Source organism: Abrus precatorius, unplaced genomic scaffold (assembly GCF_003935025.1).
Source record: "Abrus precatorius isolate BTA unplaced genomic scaffold, Abrus_2018 Scaffold5, whole genome shotgun sequence".
Taxonomy (NCBI): domain Eukaryota; kingdom Viridiplantae; phylum Streptophyta; class Magnoliopsida; order Fabales; family Fabaceae; genus Abrus; species Abrus precatorius.
In genome coordinates, this window is record NW_020874395.1 from 16,491,498 (window position 1) to 16,511,113 (window position 19,616).

General features: G+C 32.4%; 2 protein-coding genes across 3 annotated transcripts; both read right to left on the reverse strand.

Annotated features, from left to right (window-relative positions):
* Positions 1–7: 7 nt before the first annotated feature.
* Positions 8–8,386, reverse strand: LOC113867189 (serine/threonine-protein kinase VPS15). 2 transcript variants are annotated; one of them, XM_027502306.1, is made up of 11 exons: positions 8,052–8,386; positions 7,847–7,969; positions 7,706–7,751; positions 7,411–7,571; positions 6,704–6,783; positions 6,232–6,337; positions 5,944–6,120; positions 2,732–5,848; positions 2,141–2,388; positions 1,957–2,056; positions 8–731 (listed from the first exon to the last, which is right to left on the reverse strand). In XM_027502306.1, exons 1-11 carry the CDS (start codon positions 8,322–8,324, stop codon positions 555–557), a joined length of 4,608 nt encoding a protein of 1,535 aa, XP_027358107.1. In that variant the 5' UTR covers positions 8,325–8,386; the 3' UTR covers positions 8–554. The 2 variants fall into 2 exon arrangements, with proteins under 2 accessions (XP_027358107.1, XP_027358108.1); XM_027502307.1 differs by lacking the exons at positions 7,706–7,751; positions 7,847–7,969; positions 8,052–8,386 and adding an exon at positions 7,795–7,798 and having other exon boundaries at positions 167–731.
* A 3,601-nt stretch (positions 8,387–11,987) lies between these two features.
* LOC113867052 (arginine--tRNA ligase, cytoplasmic-like) lies at positions 11,988–19,106 on the reverse strand. Its single transcript, XM_027502000.1, has 18 exons — positions 18,955–19,106; positions 18,771–18,839; positions 18,466–18,614; positions 18,251–18,326; positions 18,004–18,105; positions 17,554–17,772; positions 16,825–16,905; positions 16,169–16,252; positions 15,953–16,057; positions 15,241–15,419; positions 14,698–14,782; positions 14,199–14,385; positions 13,962–14,031; positions 13,727–13,796; positions 13,162–13,251; positions 12,920–12,988; positions 12,623–12,724; positions 11,988–12,292 (listed from the first exon to the last, which is right to left on the reverse strand). Exons 2-18 carry the CDS (start codon positions 18,780–18,782, stop codon positions 12,182–12,184), a joined length of 1,791 nt encoding a protein of 596 aa, XP_027357801.1. The 5' UTR covers positions 18,783–18,839; positions 18,955–19,106; the 3' UTR covers positions 11,988–12,181.
* Between the last annotated feature and the right edge of the window lie 510 nt (positions 19,107–19,616).

A 19,616-nucleotide genomic window follows, 5' to 3' on the forward strand; every position in this document is an offset into this window, starting at 1 on the left:
AAATTATTGTTGGTTATATTAATCATCAGATGAAACGATAGATGACAACTGATTAATTGGAACCACGAGACTCGAACATCATAAAACTAATAGATTAAATCAAACAGTGTCTATAAGACCACTGGCAGGGCCAGACAAGAAGACAACTTCAAAGAAACAGCGGTTGGTCTAAAATATATCCAAAACCCAAAATAAATTTTCACGGAAAATGGTAGTAGATTATATCAACAAATATCCTACTGAACACACGTATTCAATTGTTAGATGGAATCTGCTTGTTCAGAACAGAGTCTACAGACGTAATCCACCTACTATTTGTGCCATAAACATTCAAGGGATTGTCAATGAAAGATATGGAACTACTAATTATATTAATCTAATTTCGTACTAAAAAAACTGAGGTACATATCGAGGGTACACAAAAATCGGAGAGTATTGAGGGTTGGCTTTAATGAAGACCTGGTGGGTTAGTTCCTATCACTCATTTACAATTCTAACTACACTAGGATTTGACACTACTTATGTACAATAATGCCACGATGCACTTTAGTAATTTACTTCCAAACCTTGATGCCCCCATCTCTTCCACTTGAAAGTAAGAGTCTCTGGTTTAACTTGATAGAAGCCAAAGATACAATAGAGTCACGATGGCAACCAGCAGAATCAGTGGCAGCGGCTGAAAGAATTGCCTTTACTGTCAGCTTAGTGGGGAGAGGACGTCTTTTTGTCTCCTGTTTATAAGAGTAAAAAGTAAAATTCCAGTTGCCTATATTTCAAAACAAGTTACAATATCTAACAGCATTCAGACGGCAGAATAAATTTAACACGTAAAACATTGACAAGGATAACAGAGATTCAGCCATTACAAAATTCAGAATTTGTTGAAGAATGTAAAAGCTCATCGCCTATGCATTAACCTATCATCCTATCCAAATCATTGATTTTCTCTTGCAGCCAATTCCAAATGAAATCTTATTTGAACCATCTAGCTCATCCTCCGGAGTCATATCACATCCCAGTCTCCCACAGATGATGAAATCAGATGGATTGATATGGTATTTGGTAAATACATACTTATCTTAAATATATTAATTATTTCTTTATTTTCGGATCACTTGGAAAGAACAAAGAAAATATCTTGGTTTTTTCTTCAACAATTTTTGATTTCTCTAGTGGACCTCTCAGTAGACTTTGAACCCCTTGTTCACCTCCTCTACATTGTTTCAGAAAAGAAAAACCTTCTACAAGGGATACATGATTCAGAAATAACCTCTCTAAATTTGATTCAGAACAAATCATTCACACCATTTTTCAAAGTTTTTTAAAGTAAAGAGAAAAGTGTGAAGGAAGAGACTAACTAAGGGTGTATTTGAAAATACAACTTATTAAGCACTTATTTCAATAAGATCTTATATAAGGATTTACAATATAAATTTAATCATGCAAATTAATTGAATAAGTTAAAAAAAGCTTATTATGATAAGTTATAATACTAGAAACTAAATGAAATAAGCCGAAAAGAATTTATGAGAGTCATAAGCTGTTCATTAAAACAGTATTTATCAAAAGGGAAGCTGGGTATCCATGAAAAACCCCCAAAACTTGAACAAGAAAAAATACAGTATCCATGAAAACTATTTATTATAGCAAATATTTATCAAAAGGGAAGTTGGGTATTTCTTATTTATTGATTTGTTCCGCAAAAATCATTAGCTGATCCTTGGCAGTTTAGACAGAACATAAAGAGAAGAAAAATAAGGACGGTAGAGCTGAACCAACCAAAAGTATACTACCTAGGTCATATCTCAAGGATAGTTGAAGTATACACACCTATATTTTATTCAGCCGTACAAACCATAAATCCAGGCTTATTGAGAACCTTCCCCCTCAAACAAAATATTCATACACACAAGAAATAAAAAGCTTGAATGCACTATCTACTGAAACATAAATTACCTGTACAACTTGCACCCCAAAACTAGATTTTGTTTCATAAAAATCATCATTTCCTACTCCTTTTAAGCTTGGTCCACAGATACAGTAACTTCTGTCAGGTCTGCGACAAAAGAACACAGGTAAAAACAATTAGACCATGATCACAAGAAAAACAAGTAAACAAGATTGAAGTTCAACACAAGACCTGTAATGATCCCACCGACGTATCTTCAAATCAGTGCCCCCAGTCAATAAATCACCCCCTGGCAAGGGAAGTAGAGAACGAATACCCGGAAGACGAGGAGGAGGTTCATTTAGCTCATCAACTCCATACTTGCAATTAACATTTCGTCTTAGATCTGACTGAGAAGTTGGCTTACTTGAAGGTTTAGCCAAGGCCCAAGGCAGATCAGACATCTCTGCATCACTGTCATAATTGGCCATCCGTAGGACCTACAAGAAGACTTGTTAATTGTACAAGACAATCATAAAATAAAATAAATAAGAAATTTTACATGTGATTCAATATGGTTATAACTTATAAGTAATCTGGGTACAGGCTCATACAAAAAGCATGATGGGACCAGATCATTATAAATCATGTTACACAACACTCCCAGTACAAGTGAATATCGATAAAAACAAGATGGTAGACTTCAATAGAAAACCATATCTTCTCTGGATAAATAGAAACTGGAACTTAGCTGGAATATTTGTTGGTAGTGTGTTTTGATCCAGTACATATAGGCTTTTAGTTGTCATTGTCAACAAATTGAAAAAAAAAGTAACCTTGTACCTGGTGGCAGTTAGCATTCTCTGCATTCCAGAGAGAAACTTCATTGCAACCAGCAGCCACATAAACAAGGGGCCTAGCAGTTGAAGACAAAGAAGCATTTGGAGGAGGAAGAAAGAGACACATCTTTTCTATTGGGCAAGCAAGAGAATACTGCCAAGAATTCACAGGTACAAGAAACCTAAGATCCCAAAGTGTAATAACACCCCGGGATGACCCCGATACAAACCAATTACCACAGGGCCCTGATGCCAGAGAAGATGCATAGCCCTCCTCAGGTGTAGCTTTTAGAGTCCAAGTATTGGAATTTGACCTAGTATCCCACAGATGAATGCCACAGTTCTGGGTGCTATACATAATTGTATAATTATCCACAGGGCAATTCAAAAGGTTGAGTATGGCACCTTCCTTGACATCCTTCTTTGTGATATCAGCAATACCAGAGTATTTCTCAACAACATTTCCTAGACCTCTAGAGATATGATCAACAGAAAACATGTGAATAAACCCATCAGATGCTCCAACTATAACTTGTGCAGAACCTGGAAGCATTGATGCACACAATGCACGGCTTCCCTCCAGGTGATAAGTTAGCTTTGACCTAAATGAAATGTCCTTTTCCAGCTTTCTGGAATCCCAAATCTTGACTGTAGAGTCATCAGATGCACTCACAAAGAAGCTATGATCAGCAGAAATAGCTATGTCATTGACAGCTGAACGGTGCTCCTGGAGGTGTGCAACCAACACCCCACGAGGCCTCCAACCAGAATCAGGCATGGATGCTCGAGCAAAAGAAGGAAATCCTGACAGATCAGTTTGGGCAGTTGCATCTTCCAGAGCAATTGAAGTACCTTTAATATTAGTAGATAATCCAGCATCTTGAAATGAGCTATTAACATAGGCTGTCTCATTTTCCCTGGCATCTGGTTCATGTACCACTCGATGGAACTGTTTAGAACCATTGCTGATGCTAAAAGAACCTGAGAAAAGCTTTGGTGCCGGAACCGAATTAGCCAAATTAAAGGACTTACTAAGTGGATTAACCCAAGGCATTGCAGATGAACTAACACCTAGAGAATTCATTTGTAGTGGAGGATCAGATGCAGCAGGAGGGATTCCCGTTCCCCGCCTGTCCACACTGAAGGAGTACAAAGGTATGCCTTCCGATGGCTTTTCGTATGTCAAACTGTTCACACCACTAAAATGTGGTGACATAAATCCTGAAAACTGTAACTTCTCCAAGCATTGAGTATCACGATGTCCCACCATATTGCTATCGTTATGCATGAACGCCCCCATATCTCTCAATTTTGCCTCAGCTTTGTCACAATCAATTAGCCCTGGCTGTTGGAGGGCAGTGCCAACAGTTTGTTGAACCTCAGGGTCTTGCTGCTTGTCAGTCCAGTTTTTTAATGAGTCCAACTCATCAATTCCTTTTTTCAGTAAATCCATCTCCCATAGTTTAGATTGTGATGAACTATACCATATTTTTCTCTGTCTTTCTAACATGTCCGAACTCCTCGAGTTTTCCAAGACTTCATAGAAAACCGGTCTTGAGACTGGAGGTTTTAAACATGACAAAAGAGCCTTCTCTGAAGCAAGAGACACAGGTTGCCTGCGAAGGAAAGGCTGTATAACAGGAGCAAGGAAAACATAAGAATCAACAGCACCCAAGCTCTTACTGCTATCAGCAATGAAACAGACAACTGATCTTCGTACCCATTCACTAGGATAACACAATAAAGGAAAGGCTCGCTCTATCATTTGAAGTAATATTCTCTTCCGGAAGAACCCACTTTTGCATAGAATAGTCAAACATTCTAATGCTTTAACAATGACAGCTTCTGTTGTGTCACTTAAAGCTTGCTCAATGTAAGGCAATAAATATTCTTCTACACTTCTTTGGCCCACAAAAAAGCAGACATAAACAATCTTTTCGTAGAATACTGTCCTTAATTGCTCATCCCGATCATTTAAGAAAGCGGGGAGGATGGGTAAGAGAGAGTCATTACTCTGTCTCACACCAAAGAAGTAGCATAGTTTACCAATATCCTGAAGAAGTGCTCTCCTTATGTTTGGTGTTTGCTTTGGCCCCATAACAAGTTCTTGGACAACCTCTGCAATAGACTTCCTCAGCTGCAGAAGTTGGACATCACTATTTATCCTCTTCATTCTTCCAGAAGAGGTCTGAGTGGATGATGTCAATGGCTTCTGTGGTGAACTCAATTCATCAAGGACACCTGCCTCACTCAAGCTTATTGAGTGTATCAAGAATCCATAAGCAGTCAGCGCCAGCTTAGCTATATTGCTGGCATAGCATATCCTCACACTTTCCTCTGGATCATCAGGAAGCATAGAAAGCATTGGAAGAATATACTCAGGAAATATCTTTGCATCACTAGGAGGAAAATCTCGCACTAAGGGAAGAATGTCACACAAAGTCTCCAAAGCCGCACAACGCACAATTGCTGCTGGATCCAAAAGCATTGCAATCACAAATGGGATAACACGCTGCAAACGATCTTCATCATCAACATATAGGGCAGAAGCCTTCAACAAGAGTACAGCTGCTCTCCTCAGGTGAGGCAACTTGACATTGCGTATGCAGGAGCACAGCAAAGAAGTAATCAAAACCATGCCTTCACATCTCATACTATCCTTGGGTAATGGTAGAAAAGGCATTCCAAATGTATCTGATTGACTATCATACTCAGACATCAATGAATTTAAATCATTCATGGTAACACTTTTCAGAAAGGGATGGTCATTTCCTCGAAATGCATTGGAGATAGTTTGAAGCAGCTTACCAGTAGACTGCAAATTTTTTAGATTTTCAGGAAAGGTTGAATTGTGTGCATTTCCTGTTACATATGATGAATTATTATTTCTTTTAGCATCCGTCAGTAGGCTACTAATACCACCAAGAAGTTCATAGTGATCATGGACTAAGCCTTTGCCTATGTCCTCTGTCTTCATCAGTGAGTCCTTCATGAAACTCATACTTTCTTTTGCAACCATCTCTTCCAAAATTTCCCCAGAATTAACACCTGTGTCACCAGATGATTTCTTGTTCATCATTTGTTTAAGTATCTCTGGAAAAGCACTTTGGCATAGTAGAACCTACATATATTTTTCACACAGCAGTAAGGTACAATAAGTGAGTGTTACAGAAAGCATCAAAGCATTCCTCAAAATATTTCACCAAAGCCATATACCCTTGTATCAGAATGGAGAGGACTCCAGCATCGGTAAAAATCATGCAGAAATGGTGAAAAATAGGTTGGAAATACAACTGCAGCATATTCCTTCAGATATTTTTCAGCAGAAAATCTAGACTCTGGTTCTAACTGAATCATGTGCAGTATCATCTTACGGATTCCAAGATCTGGTATCTGCACTCATAAGGAACAATGTTTAAAATATTGAAGCCTAAGACATGACCATGGAAACTGATTTGACTATGGGGGGACCAAACAAAACACACAAACACACACTCATAGTACTTTTTCAAGATGTTGACTTGGATCATATTGCCCTCTGCGATAAGCAAGTAGTTGAGACAGTTCAAATAGTGGCTGCCCCTCAAGAAAAAGTTCAGCAATTACACACCTGAAGCAATAAAATGATATTTACAACTTAGAAAGTAATGAACAAAACAAATAACAATAAAACAGTGTTTAAGAACATGGCATTACTACAACACACTAGTTACTGCTTCAACAAAACAGATCTAGTGTGTTCAGGTTAAACATAAATTATATGATAATCAAATTAATAGCAGAATAAAACACCACCACTATGTCACCAATCACCATAACTACATCAGTTTAATTCCTGCGGATCAATTCTTTTCTCCATTGTTATGTCAGTTAAGTAAATTTTATGCACATAAATATTTCAATTTGCAGTCTGAAATATGGAAAAACTAAAACATCTTCAGCAAGATTAAGATTTTTGCAGCAAAAAAATGCTCACCCAACGGCAAATATATCCATGTATGGCTTTAAGGGGGTATCTTGTCCCATCTGCATCTCCCCTCCATGTTCATAAAATCTCTGACATGCCACAGCCCCAAAAAATTTATTAAAGAAATGAATAGAGAGAAAGAGAGTCTGTCAGTAATGTGAACATGTTAGGTAAGAACAGGTAGTGACCAACAAGAAAACACATTAGTAGCACACTACAAGGATTAACATTTTTCCCCACTAATTCCATTTTTTATTTCAAACAAATAAAAAAGATAATGACAGATTTTTTGCAATAAAGGTCAACATTGTTAAACCTACAAAAAACAGAGTCTAGATATTGGTCCTCTAAGATCATGACAAATTTTTTGTTCTCTTCAGTTTCAATTCTAAAGCACATATGTATACTATATTTAAGCCTATGACAAAAAAGTACACAGCATAAGAGATTAATTTAGTCAAGCCATCAGGCCGGTTGCTGAATTTGCAATCGAAATTAAGCCTTTAAACTGAGGGTTAACTGGTAAGCAAATCCACTTGCATCTTCCTACTACAACTGACATTAATTAAAAAATAAAGAGAAAACACAGCAATATCATCTGCAATAGTTTCACAAAGATAACATGCAGGATTGCTTCTCAATTGTTGTACAACAAATTGAAATAAGCTATAGACAACAAAAACAAATCAAATAGACACAGAAGGAAAGGAGATAACCTCAGGTGCAAGATAACATAGCCTTCTCCCACCAGTGTCAAAGAAAAACGAAAAATCCGATGGGTCATCATACGGAATGTAAGTTGGTTTGAAAGACGCAAAGTCAGCAAGATAAAGCCAATTTGATGACGTAACCAGCACATTCTCACACTTAATATCACCTTTTAAAAAAATACAAAATTACACAAACAACATCAATGATTGCCAATGAAGCCATCACAACAGAAGACGCCATCATCAACTAATTGAGCATTTTCCACTTCACTTACTATGCTTCAATTAAATAAAGACTTACCATGGCACACTCCCTTCTCATGACACTGTTTTACAGCTAAAAGCAACTGCACATTACCCACAAACCGAAAATTAACAAAATTTCAAAACCATGAAACACTATAATCATAATTAAATTGAACAAACGAAAGGAAAATAGAACCTGAAAAGCCAACCATTTCTTCTCAACGATACTAAGAAAAGGACGCGTGCTTAATCGATCATGCAGATTATGGAAGAAATATTGCCTCAAAAGATAAGCCGCCTTATCAGTTTCTTGCCAAAACTGCAATGAGTCACACTCACTGACATTCATTTTCAAATTGAATAATCAATTAATTTCAAAATCTATGAAAAATATTGGAAACCTGAAAAGGCCAAACGTGAGGATCATCGATGGCGCTGAATATGTCTTTGATCTGAGAGAGACGGCGTTCGTAATCAGAGAGATCGAGGAAATCGCCACGCTTGAAATAGACCTTAACGAGGACCAAACCCTCGTCGTGCTTGCACTGAATCGATTTGAAGAAACGACCGCGACCGAGAACCTCCTTGAGAACGAGATTATAGGTAGACGGCAAGTCGTGTAGATAGTATTCGGAAGCTGAAACTTGCGTCGTGCGCGCGAGTTTGTTCCCCATCGCTGCGGAAGCACTTCCGCCCCTAACTTCCCATTCTCAGCTTTCGCGGTGAGGTTCCTTCCAAGTGTTTCGAACATTTGTCGTGCACGTGGGTTGAGTGCAAGTAAACTGGGACAAATTTTAAATCAAAATAAATAAATAAATAATTTAAACAATTTCATATGAAAAAAATACTAAATTATAAATTTTTATTTTATTATTTTAAAAATGTTATTAACAATTTTAATTTTTAAAAAAATAATTTTTAACTGCTTATTCTCTGATTTTCTATTCTTGTATCAAAAATTGCAAATAGTAATTGTGAATTTTAAGTTTTTATAATTTTTCTAAAATTTTAATATTTAATATATATTATTTTGAATATCATAGAAAAATGATAAAATGTAAATACATTATTTTAAGCAAATTACCCTCTCTTTTTGTTTTTTATTTTTCTTGAAAATTATATATTTCAGGATATTTTCATGAATTAGGCATACTTGTTACATGTGTTAGGAGACTAAGTGATTGATTAATTGTTCTACTTAAACCTGTTTATAGTTGGCAGGCCCAGTTTTGAGGGTAGTTTAGAGGTGCGATCGCCTAAGGTCCAAACTTAAAAGAGGGCTCAAAGTAAAAATTGTATCCTACTTTTACTTAAAAAGAAAATTTCAGCTCTTATAGTTTGCAGTTAGAAAAAATAGAAAAAATAAAAAAGACCTTTTAATTTCTCGTATCTCACTTGCTATAAACGTTTGACTCATTGACTTCTGAAAACTCAAAACTTTGTTAAATTACAAAATTTTACTATTCTTAACATTAAAAGCTCATGAAAAATTTTAGTTTTCTCCAAAAAAATTAAACAGTTATTGAGTTTGTTAAATCTTCAGATTGTTATCTAAATGTTTTAATCATTTATATAATTTATTTTACTGTCCCAGTGATTATATCATGAACGGAAAGAAGTTTTTTAAAGTTAAAGTTAATCAAAATTTACCTAAAGTCATCAATGTCACAAAATACGTTAAATAGTCTCACAATTTTATCAATCGATAAAGAATTTTTAAAAAATATTAATGTAAATGTTATCATTAATAATTTTGCATCTCAGAATGCTTGTAAAATCTATTTTTTTATTATTTTTTGTATTTTTGTAGTTAATTATAACATAGGAGTTTTTTGAATGAAAAATAATTTTTTATAATTTTTTTTAAAAAAATTATAGCCACTTAAAAAAAAGTATTATTTTAATAAAATTATTAATATATACTTTTATTTTGTTTATTATATTTTATAATTTTTTTAAGGGCCCTAATTTCCTATTTTGCCTAGGGTGTCAAAAAAGTCAAGAACGGCAGTGTTAGTTGGATATATATATTTTTGTTGTTGGGAAATGAATTTTTTTAATTATCCAAAGTCTTTAATATATTATAAATAATGAATAAAACAATTAATTATATTTTATCTTTTATATTTTATCTTTTAATGAAGTATTTGTAATAAATTAATTATATCTTACATTTAATAAATATATCATAAAATACTAATCGGCAGCCAATTTTAAATATATACTAGTAAACATAACCGAGCAAGTTTGTTTATATTTTTTTTTATTAAACTACTATGTTTTAAAATAATTTATAAAAAATATATTTAAAATAATAAAATTTTATTTTAAATAAAAATTATGATAAAATTATCTACAAATAAATTAATTTAAATTAAATAATATATAATTTATCAATTTAAAATTTTTAAAAAATATATATATAGTTTATATATTTGATGATTTAATTAAATTATTAGTCATGATAAATTTTTAAAAAAATCAAATATATTAAATATCTACGACTTTGTTTATATTTTTTATTAAATTATTTTTAAAAAATAAAAATTACATTTTACCTATAAAATTTAATTTTTTTTATTATAAAGCACTATTCTCTATGTTTGATATTGATTATTTTAAAAATAATATTAAAAAAATAAAAATTTTATTACAAACGAAAATTTTAACAAATTACATAGTTAGAATATAAATTAATAATATATAAATATAATATAATATTTTAATATTAAAAATATCTAAAAAATTATAACATTTTAAACTCTAACTTTTAAACTCTTGAAGATATATATATAAAAACAAATGTTAGAATATGAAAGAAAAATTAACAAGGTGAATAATTCTGACTAACTTATGAAAAAATTATATATATATAGAAAATAAATATAATAATTAAAATTAATTTAGATTTAAAATATTATAATTATTTATGTACTCATTTATTATTATGTAAAAATATTGAATATGCAAATTAAACAATTATTGTAAAATTTTAATGAAAAAAAATATTCATTAAATATAATTCCATTTTATTATTATAATATTTACAAATATTTAAATAATTTTAATTTATATAAATAATTTTTTTAACTTAAAAATTTGAATTTATAATCACTACTATTACACATGATAATGAATTGTGATAGAATCATCAAATATAAACTATTATTAATTATTTTTTACTTTAAAACTATCATTATAATTATAATATTAAATATTAATTAAAATATTGTCTACATTAATAGATTACAAATGCTAATATATATATATATATATATATATATATCAATTTTCATATTTTTATAAATACTAAAATGACAAAGAAGCAGGAAAAAATAGAATCAAGATTAGGTAGAAATTAAAAGAGCACAATACTTTTTTTAACACAAAAAATTATTTTTTATATCAATTAAAATTATAACATATTAATACATATAAATTGTAATAAAAAATTAATATTGAGGTGATAATAATAATAATAATAATAATAATAATAATAATAATAATAATAATAATAATAATAATTATTATTATTATTATTATTATTATTATTATTATAATATAAACAATTTAACTAAATATCTTGATAAAACATAAAAATATTGGTCATATTTTATTTTTTAAATTCTATAAAATATGAAAGTATCTTTATAATAATATAATAAAAATTATTCAATTTTTGACATTTTTTGATATCTTTTGTTCAACATAATTGCAACCTTTTTTTGGCAAATTTAATGTTTCCATTGTTAGAAATTCACTTTAATAATTAAGTATTTTCAAGTCATTTTTTATTCTAATATTTATATTGTTGACATTCTCTTCTCTATCCTAAATATAAAACAAAAAGAAATTATTCCTCCTCTTCATATTGTAAATTTCATAAATAAAACAAATTATAAAATTATTTTATTTATTACCTTTGACTTTTGGCTTTAAAATTTTTCTGCAATGGAACTGTCTTTCATGAAAACAAGTACTTATTCTTGATTAAAAATAAAGCTTCCGATTCCATGTCAAACGTGTTTTCTCTGCCTATATAATTTGATTAAATTCAACTTACATTAATCAAGATCAAAAATTACATGCAACATAAAAATTCTAAAATAAAAAAGTATTTCAATATGGAAAAAAAATTAAACTTCATTTATCGATAAACTAATAAAGAACTAATAACTAATAAAAATAAACGGGATACATAAAAAAAAAAATTAAAGAAAAACCATGTTACACATTCATAAAAATCGAAAACTCAGGCAACGAAATTAATAAATATTACATAGAATGAAGAAAAGTAATTTCGAAGCCAAAATATTAAAGAAATTATAGCACATATAGCATCAAATTAAATTTTAAAGCACCTTTTCAATAACATTCCCATCAATCATTCATTAGTTTCCTACTTTTTAACTTTGATACAATGGACAAAAGAGGGAAGAAATAATTAGCAAGAACAATTAAGTTTCCTACAGCTGCGATCACAAAAATAATATATGTTCCAAAAATTTGCACTTGAACCTCTTCAGATAGATCATAGCTTGTATACAGGTTCAATCCCAAGGAGATAAAAGCACTGTCTCATCACAGTTGCTGTTGCTTCACATAGCAAGAGTCTACTAGTTTCCTGAGGCGACCCGACAACCTGCCATGGGTAAGAAGTTGAATTACATGGCTTCACCCTTAACATTATTATTTCATTGCACCTTATCTAAGAGACTATTGCGTATTATACCACACCGGAAGCAATATTTGAGAAAAGATAACAGAGAGAGAGATTTCAGCTGATAGGCCAACCATCAGGTTTTTAAAAAAAAAACTAAAATGATATCTAGTAACCTATGTTTAACATCTTTAATGGTAAATACAACAGATCTACTACTTGTAAGCTTTATCCACACAACAACGTAATACGAATAGAAGTGCGTAGAAACTTGAATATATGCAGCATAAATTTATGACTTCAAAAGTATACCTGACAATTAGTATAAAATTTTTTTGTAAAGATTTCTGTCATATTATAGAGGTATTCACACAACACATGGGGCAACAAATTGGATAATGACTCCTCAAAAACCTGAAAAAAAGCCAACAAATGACAGTAAGTACCTTTTCAGTTATAAAATAATATGCAGGAATGTCAGATTGCTTCAGCCATGCTATCTCACTCTTTCGTTTAAAGAAAATGGAATGCCAGTAACAGTTTAACAACACATGCGCGGGTCTAAACTCTAAAGCTCAAGAACAACATATGCTGTTCACATGACCCTACCTCGGGAAATTGTATCAAATGGAGCCCCAATGCACGCTCATCTTCATGATCCAACAATATATTCCCATTCTGTCAGCAAAAAGTTGTTAAACACAAAATATGCGGTAAGGAATGTGCACAGGTGGATACTTGATATTTAGTTGGCTAATATGTACACGAGACAGAGTCATATCACAAACATTATTTTTTATAATATATAATAACGTATAAAAACGTCATCCTGAGAAGAAAAAATAACTTACTTTCTTTAATTCTTCTACATCTTTACCAGATTTCCTGATAATGGAACAGATCCTAGCATGTGCATATAGCAAATAAACAGCAGTATTCCCCTGATTCATGACAAGCTCAAAAAGGTGAGATGTAAATAACCTTCAATCAGAAAGTTCAGCTGGAGATGAAGAGCAAAAGGAGTTTCAAAGATTTTTCTTCTTAGCTGTTCCAACAGCAATTTTCAACAAGGAGCAAAATACATGTTAAAAAATGGTTCCTACTCCTTAAGGTGAAGGATGCAGTATACATGGATATTTGCAGGTGACAATCACAGAATAGAACTTCTAAAGATACGAGTTCTCACATATCAATCGTCAGTTATCCATGTAACAATATTTTATTTTTATCAAAATTTAAAACTGTGTCATTTCCCATCCAAGGTTATCAACCACACATTATCTTATAAGTTACCCTGTACTTCATCTGATCCTTGATATGAAGGAATAAAAGCGGCACAGGATCCATAAATAATTGTTTAATCTACAAGATTCTTTACTGTAACAGTGTAACTAGACAAGCATACAGTGACTGCACCTTATCATTAAGCATCTGATCGTAGTTGAATGTGTAATTTGTTAATCTGTTGATCTTCAAGTCAGCATACCTGCAAACACAAATTAAAGACTCTAACATAAGAGATTAAAAGCCTATAACTCATTTAGTATTCCTATCACAGGCAAAAGTAAATTGCAAGGTAGGAGAGAATGTTAATTTAGCATATAGAAGTAGGAGAGGGGGATGGGGGGAGGATTGAGTTAAAGAAGCTTACTTAACAGCCCCATAACCAATTGCCTCTGATGTTTTCTCAATCTCTTCCTCAGACCAATCTTTAGCAGCATCTAAACAAACACAAGTTTTGGAGGATTAACCATAGAAATGTCTAGAATCTCACAAAGTGAGATTAGAAAGGGAACATGCATTCATACTAATTGAAGCAGAAACTTCATTTCATTAATGCTTGTATACGGATAAGGAAGAACAAAATATCACACAGAGAGTACTTTACCACGTTCGAGAAGGGCAGTTTTACAGCGCCTTTTAGCTTCATCAAGCAATTCAACTAATCGAACAGTATCACTGCTGCGACTCCGAAATCGTTTTCCATCTTCCCCAAGAACAAGACCAAAACCAATATGAGTACATTTTGGGAACTCATTTTCATCCTTTGGTAACCATCCTGCACGCCTATAGGCCTGAAAAGAAAATTGATGGGGATGTCGGTCATTTATTCAACTCTTTGGAATAATGCACAGTACATCAGGAATATGTTATGGTCCTTGGCTTTTTGTCTTTATAAAAATTGGAAAAAAAATAGACAAGTCAATAACATTAGAACAGAAAAAAAAAAAAAAAAAAAAAAAGCTAACGATGGGATCAGCAAAACATAGACAAGTCAATAACATGGGAAAACTCACCCTGGCAAAAGCAAGTAGAAAGAGTTCTTATGACAACAAAATAAATTCAATATCAGTGAGAAACCATAAAAATCATGAATTGAGTTATACCTTAAAAAGCATATCAAAGTGTTGCCACTGCCCAACATCTGTAACATATATATTCCAATCAAGTTTGTCCACATTTAGGCGATACCTACATGGTTCAAGTAGCTCAGATAATCATAACAGTATATTTTCTGTCACCATGTTCCATACTCAAATAAATATATTCATATTTTCTGCAGACAATATATACCTAAACTTTACATGAAAGGCAGAGTATACAGCATTCAAAAGATAAATAAATCTGATATAGACATAGTTTAGATAAACTCATCAATATGTACTTATAAGAGAAGTAAAATGAAACATACTACTCTTGTCAATTAAAATCAACATCTATGCTTCACCTTTTTAAAAGCTAAGTTGCACAAGTTGATTTTAATTTTAGAAAGAAGTTTGATTCATTCTACCTCATCATTTCTTCATTTATAAGTACTTATGGAGAAATTTATAAAAATTGGACCACAATTGATAATAAATTTTGACCACTCATGTGAGCCCGCAATTGTAACAGTATTTTAAAAAGTATGACTAAAAGTATAAACTAACCAAAGTGCTGCTAGATCAGTTGAAAAATAGTTGTAGCCACCATCTCTTTTCACAGCAATAATCGGTATGTTCACACCCTCAACAAATATCACACGAGCACCATCACTTTCTTCAATCAGTCCTAATTTATCCAATTTTTCCAAAGTTGGAGGGATAAATGAATTAAAGGCGCTCTCTCCCTGTGACCAAATATATGATCATTCAGTACACTGTAAAAATGTTTCAATTACTGACTTGAGTAAATAGTAAATACATTTAATTCCTTCAACAAAAAAGTCAATAGAATCAATCTATTTGTTGTTACACTTTACGTACATCATCACATAAATGCAATCAGCTAAAAACCAACGCCATTTAAGATGCAATTTTGATAGTATTGCTTGCAAAATGCTAATGCCTAGAAATGAATCAAGCATGTAGAGGAGTTGTCTTTCATACAAAATCCTCAGCTACTCTTAGTTGAGAATTAAATTGCAACAGAAAATCAAAGCTATCAAGCAGCTTCTGAGGGAGAGAAATTATTCAGGTTTCTGGGGCTAACTTGAGAACCCAATCGAAATTTTGATCATTAAAAAAAGACAAGATTTGATACACAGAATATGGTAGATCTCTTCATTATAAAAAGACTTAGAAAACCGCCCCGGAAGGTACAAGAAATACGCACAACATTTGAACTCCAGAGTCAGTGAAAAAGGGAAACTAGAAGCCTTACCATTGCCTCCAACCGAACTCCAAGGCGTTGATAGACCTTTTCAAACTCAGCCTTACTAACATCACAAATTTGTTGCCATGCCTTGAGATACTTCTCTTCTCCACTCTGTAGCCAAAATTAATACATGCATACATAAATTTAAAACCTAAAACCAAGGATATTAAGATCTTATGAACAAAGGAGATAAAACAGGAAAACTCTTGAAATATAATTTACCTGGAGCCGGACCACTGACTGTTGTGCCCTCAGCTTAAATTCAGGATCATTATCAAACCGCACTTTTGAGTCCTTATAGAATGCCTAGAAATCAAACTCTTCGTTTATAAGAATTCAAAAAAAGCAATACTAATTATCAAATATAACCCAAACAATTATTTCTAACTTCACTCCATAATTTCTTTTGATTCAAAAATGAAAGACCAAGTCTATAGAGGTATAGAACTGATTTCAAACAGAAAATCTGGTATGTCACTATGTTCAAAGCTTATTCACAAACAGAGCATAAAATAATCTTTTGCAGCAATGCATGCAGAAAAAATCAGTCACTTCCTTTTCAAGCACCAATTATAATCATACAGTTAACTTTTTTTCAGGCTGTTGCATGTGAGAAAATAAAACCATATAACTAATACTATTTTTAATGGAATTTATAACAAATTAACTTCAAGATAACTTGGAATGCAAGGTTTTACTTCCATTTAGAAATTAGATATTAATTCAATTATTTAGAATGAGCATTTGAGCATACAACAAATTAACTAAAATCAATGTCAGATATGAACAAAGAAATACCAACCAAACAATATACAAATAAACACCTAGATAAGGATAAGAATACAAGGAATAAAGTTCAAATTCATATATTTTCTCACCTGGAGATCCCCAATAGCTGCTTCATTGACATCTTCTGGGTTTGGATATGTGTCAAAGAGGTGTGCTATTAGCATGCCAAACTGCAAAACAAATGTGTGGATTTTGAGTCATATGGTACCCAAAATCAAAATGATAACTTTCCTAAGAAAAATGCACATTTCTTATTTATTGACTAATTGAAATAGTTCAATTTGTAAACTATTCTGTTCAGGGAGACAGAGAGGGAGCAGTGCTATAGGACATCAACTGCTTGAGGTAAGTGTAATTGAAAACACAGTATACCTTCATCCAGAAAGGAAGGATGTGATACGTGCTTTTCACCATGAAGACAGTTAGAAAAGCAATTTACATCAGCCATTGACCCAAACATAACTATAACGTGCTTGGTTCTACATTTATGTACCTTGAATTCTAGTTAGTTTTAACACTAACTAGAGTAGTGATCAAAATTTGGATCCATGTTCACTGAATTTTAACACATATCCAAACATATCATTAGTCTCATGCCACCAACTAATGCTAACAAACATAAGCTTGTTAAGTTAAAATTTACTGTCACAAATATACTAAGCATACGTATAAGAGTATATTAAGAAACCTAGTTTTGAAGTGTATGTAAAAGATCTAGCCATAATAAGTCACATAAACCATAACAAGTCAGTTAAAATATGCACAATTTTCAAAGTGATGGCACGAATAGTATAACTTTAGAAGATAAATAAATCTACCTGTGTTCCCCAGTCACCAAGATGATTTCGGCGGATAAGAGATTCCGCACGGGAAAATTCAAGCATCCGAGCTATTGTGTCCCCAATAATGGTAGATCTCAAGTGACCAACATGCATTTCCTTTGCTATGTTAGGTGAGGAAAAATCGACCATAACCCTCTTCACCGGAAGTTGAGGTGCCCACGTATCAATACCATCAATCAGCAGCCTCTCTAACCTCTGCAGGAGGAATTTTTCCAGTTATGCACTGATGGAAATTTTCAATAAGCTCAATAATCCAAAAAACATTAATTTTTATAGCAGCCTCCCAATTAATTGACACAGTGATTCAGATATCCCTCCCTAACCACCAACACCACACCCCCCCCCCCCCAAAAAAAAAAAAAAAAAACAAATAGATTCAATCACTAGATAACACTATTTCTTGCTTAAAATAGAAAACACAATCACCTGCGCTATCCACTTCTTTGATAAGACAATATTCACAAATCCAGGACCGGCTACAGAACATGATTCTATCATCTCAGACTGCGGAAGATTGTTAACAATGGCCTACACAAACAAACATACAAAGGTGATCATTTGTCAACAAAAGAACAAAATCTAATATCCAACTCAATAATTCACAAAAGGATAAAAACGAAAATGCATACATGTGGAGAAATGCAAAATGTAAGGGAATTATCTCTTACTACACCTGTCCAATTGCAGGGGGACTCCTGAATACTGTCTGCTTTCCTTTTATCTTAGACCATATACCCATTGCATTATTACTGCACCAAGTAAAAACTCTTTGTTTCAGTTCCCACATACACATAGTAGCAGTTTTTTCACGGACTCACAATGCAATTAAAACCCCAAATTCACTTCATAACCACATACACGCAACAAGGAGGAGAAAAACTAACTAACCATTGATAATCAGCAAATTTCACACCACCTTTCGCAGCACAAGCCTCAATCAACGGAACCACATCAGGTTCATCAGGCACCGTTGCCCTCAGAGAAACCTCAAACAGCTTCGCCAACTGTCTCTTAACACTAGCGGGACATTCTAGTTCCTATGAAATTCCAAACATATAAGCTATAATCATCATCTTAATACAAATAAGAACCATAGATGTTACCATGCACAACAACAAAACAACGATTAACACTCGCAAAGTAAAACCAGTTAATTTATAATTAATTTGGAAATGAGAGCTCAGCGAACTTACAATATACGTCATGACGGAGATGGATTGTGTTACGAAATCAAAACTTCAGAGATGCAACGTTGAGTGAATCTGGTTGCACAGCAACGAAATTGAAACAAAACGACGTCGTTAGTGAATGAAAATCGCGTTAATAACGTGGAATTAAGGAAATGAAAAGAGAGAGAAAATTGAGGAGAGTCGGAACCGGAAGCAGAGAGTGACAGAGAAGAAGGAGAAAGTGTTGAGAGGGCCAAAACGGCGCAAACAAAAGGTTGTTTTTGAAAAAAAAAAACTTCCAAACAACGCTAACCCTAACACTGTTTTGATGAGATGGACCAATTACGTACATGGAGGCCCACCGGTTAATTCTGGCAGTTTAAGGTGTTTTTTTACACGTCAGTGTTGTACTCTTACTTGTTATAAAAAATTTTAAAAAATGTTTTTTTATCAAAAATTATTTTATGTAATTTTTTATTTGAATTTAGTCCCGTAATTATACCATTAAGTCAGTATATTTTATATTTTTTTAAATAAAAATATAAAATTTTACTTAACTTAATCGTTCAGTTTTAAAAAAAAGACTAAATTTCTTCAATTTTTTTGAAGTGATATAAATACTTTCATAGAATCAATATTTTATGGAAAGATTTATTATCATATAAGTATTCTATTTTCATGATTGCAATTTTATTTATTAGTGAACTTTTTGTTTACAACACAAAATTTTGTTAGTATTAATATTATCTCATGTAAATTTTACAATGACGTGATCTTTCAATTGTTTATGGCATTAAAATATTTTATTCTTTCACAAGCAATATTAACTATGATATGGAGTCAAGCCTAAAACCAAGTTAAACCATTTCG

What these genes read in the sequence shown, in the direction of transcription:
- LOC113867189 (XM_027502306.1), bottom strand. Translation starts at nt 8,324, where the DNA reads ATGGGGAACAAACTCGCGCGCACGACGCAAGTTTCAGCTTCCGAATAC. An exon ending in ATGGATATATTTGCCGTTGG is followed by an intron (nt 6,338 to 6,703) that starts GTGAGCATTTTT and finishes TTATTGCTTCAG; the next exon opens with GTGTGTAATTGCTGAACTTT. An exon ending in CAAGTCAACATCTTGAAAAA is followed by an intron (nt 6,121 to 6,231) that starts GTACTATGAGTG and finishes TTATGAGTGCAG; the next exon opens with ATACCAGATCTTGGAATCCG.
- LOC113867052 (XM_027502000.1), bottom strand. An exon ending in TTGGTGACTGGGGAACACAG is followed by an intron (nt 16,906 to 17,553) that starts GTAGATTTATTT and finishes TTTGTTTTGCAG; the next exon opens with TTTGGCATGCTAATAGCACA. An exon ending in ACTGATCTAGCAGCACTTTG is followed by an intron (nt 14,783 to 15,240) that starts GTTAGTTTATAC and finishes TGAACCATGTAG; the next exon opens with GTATCGCCTAAATGTGGACA.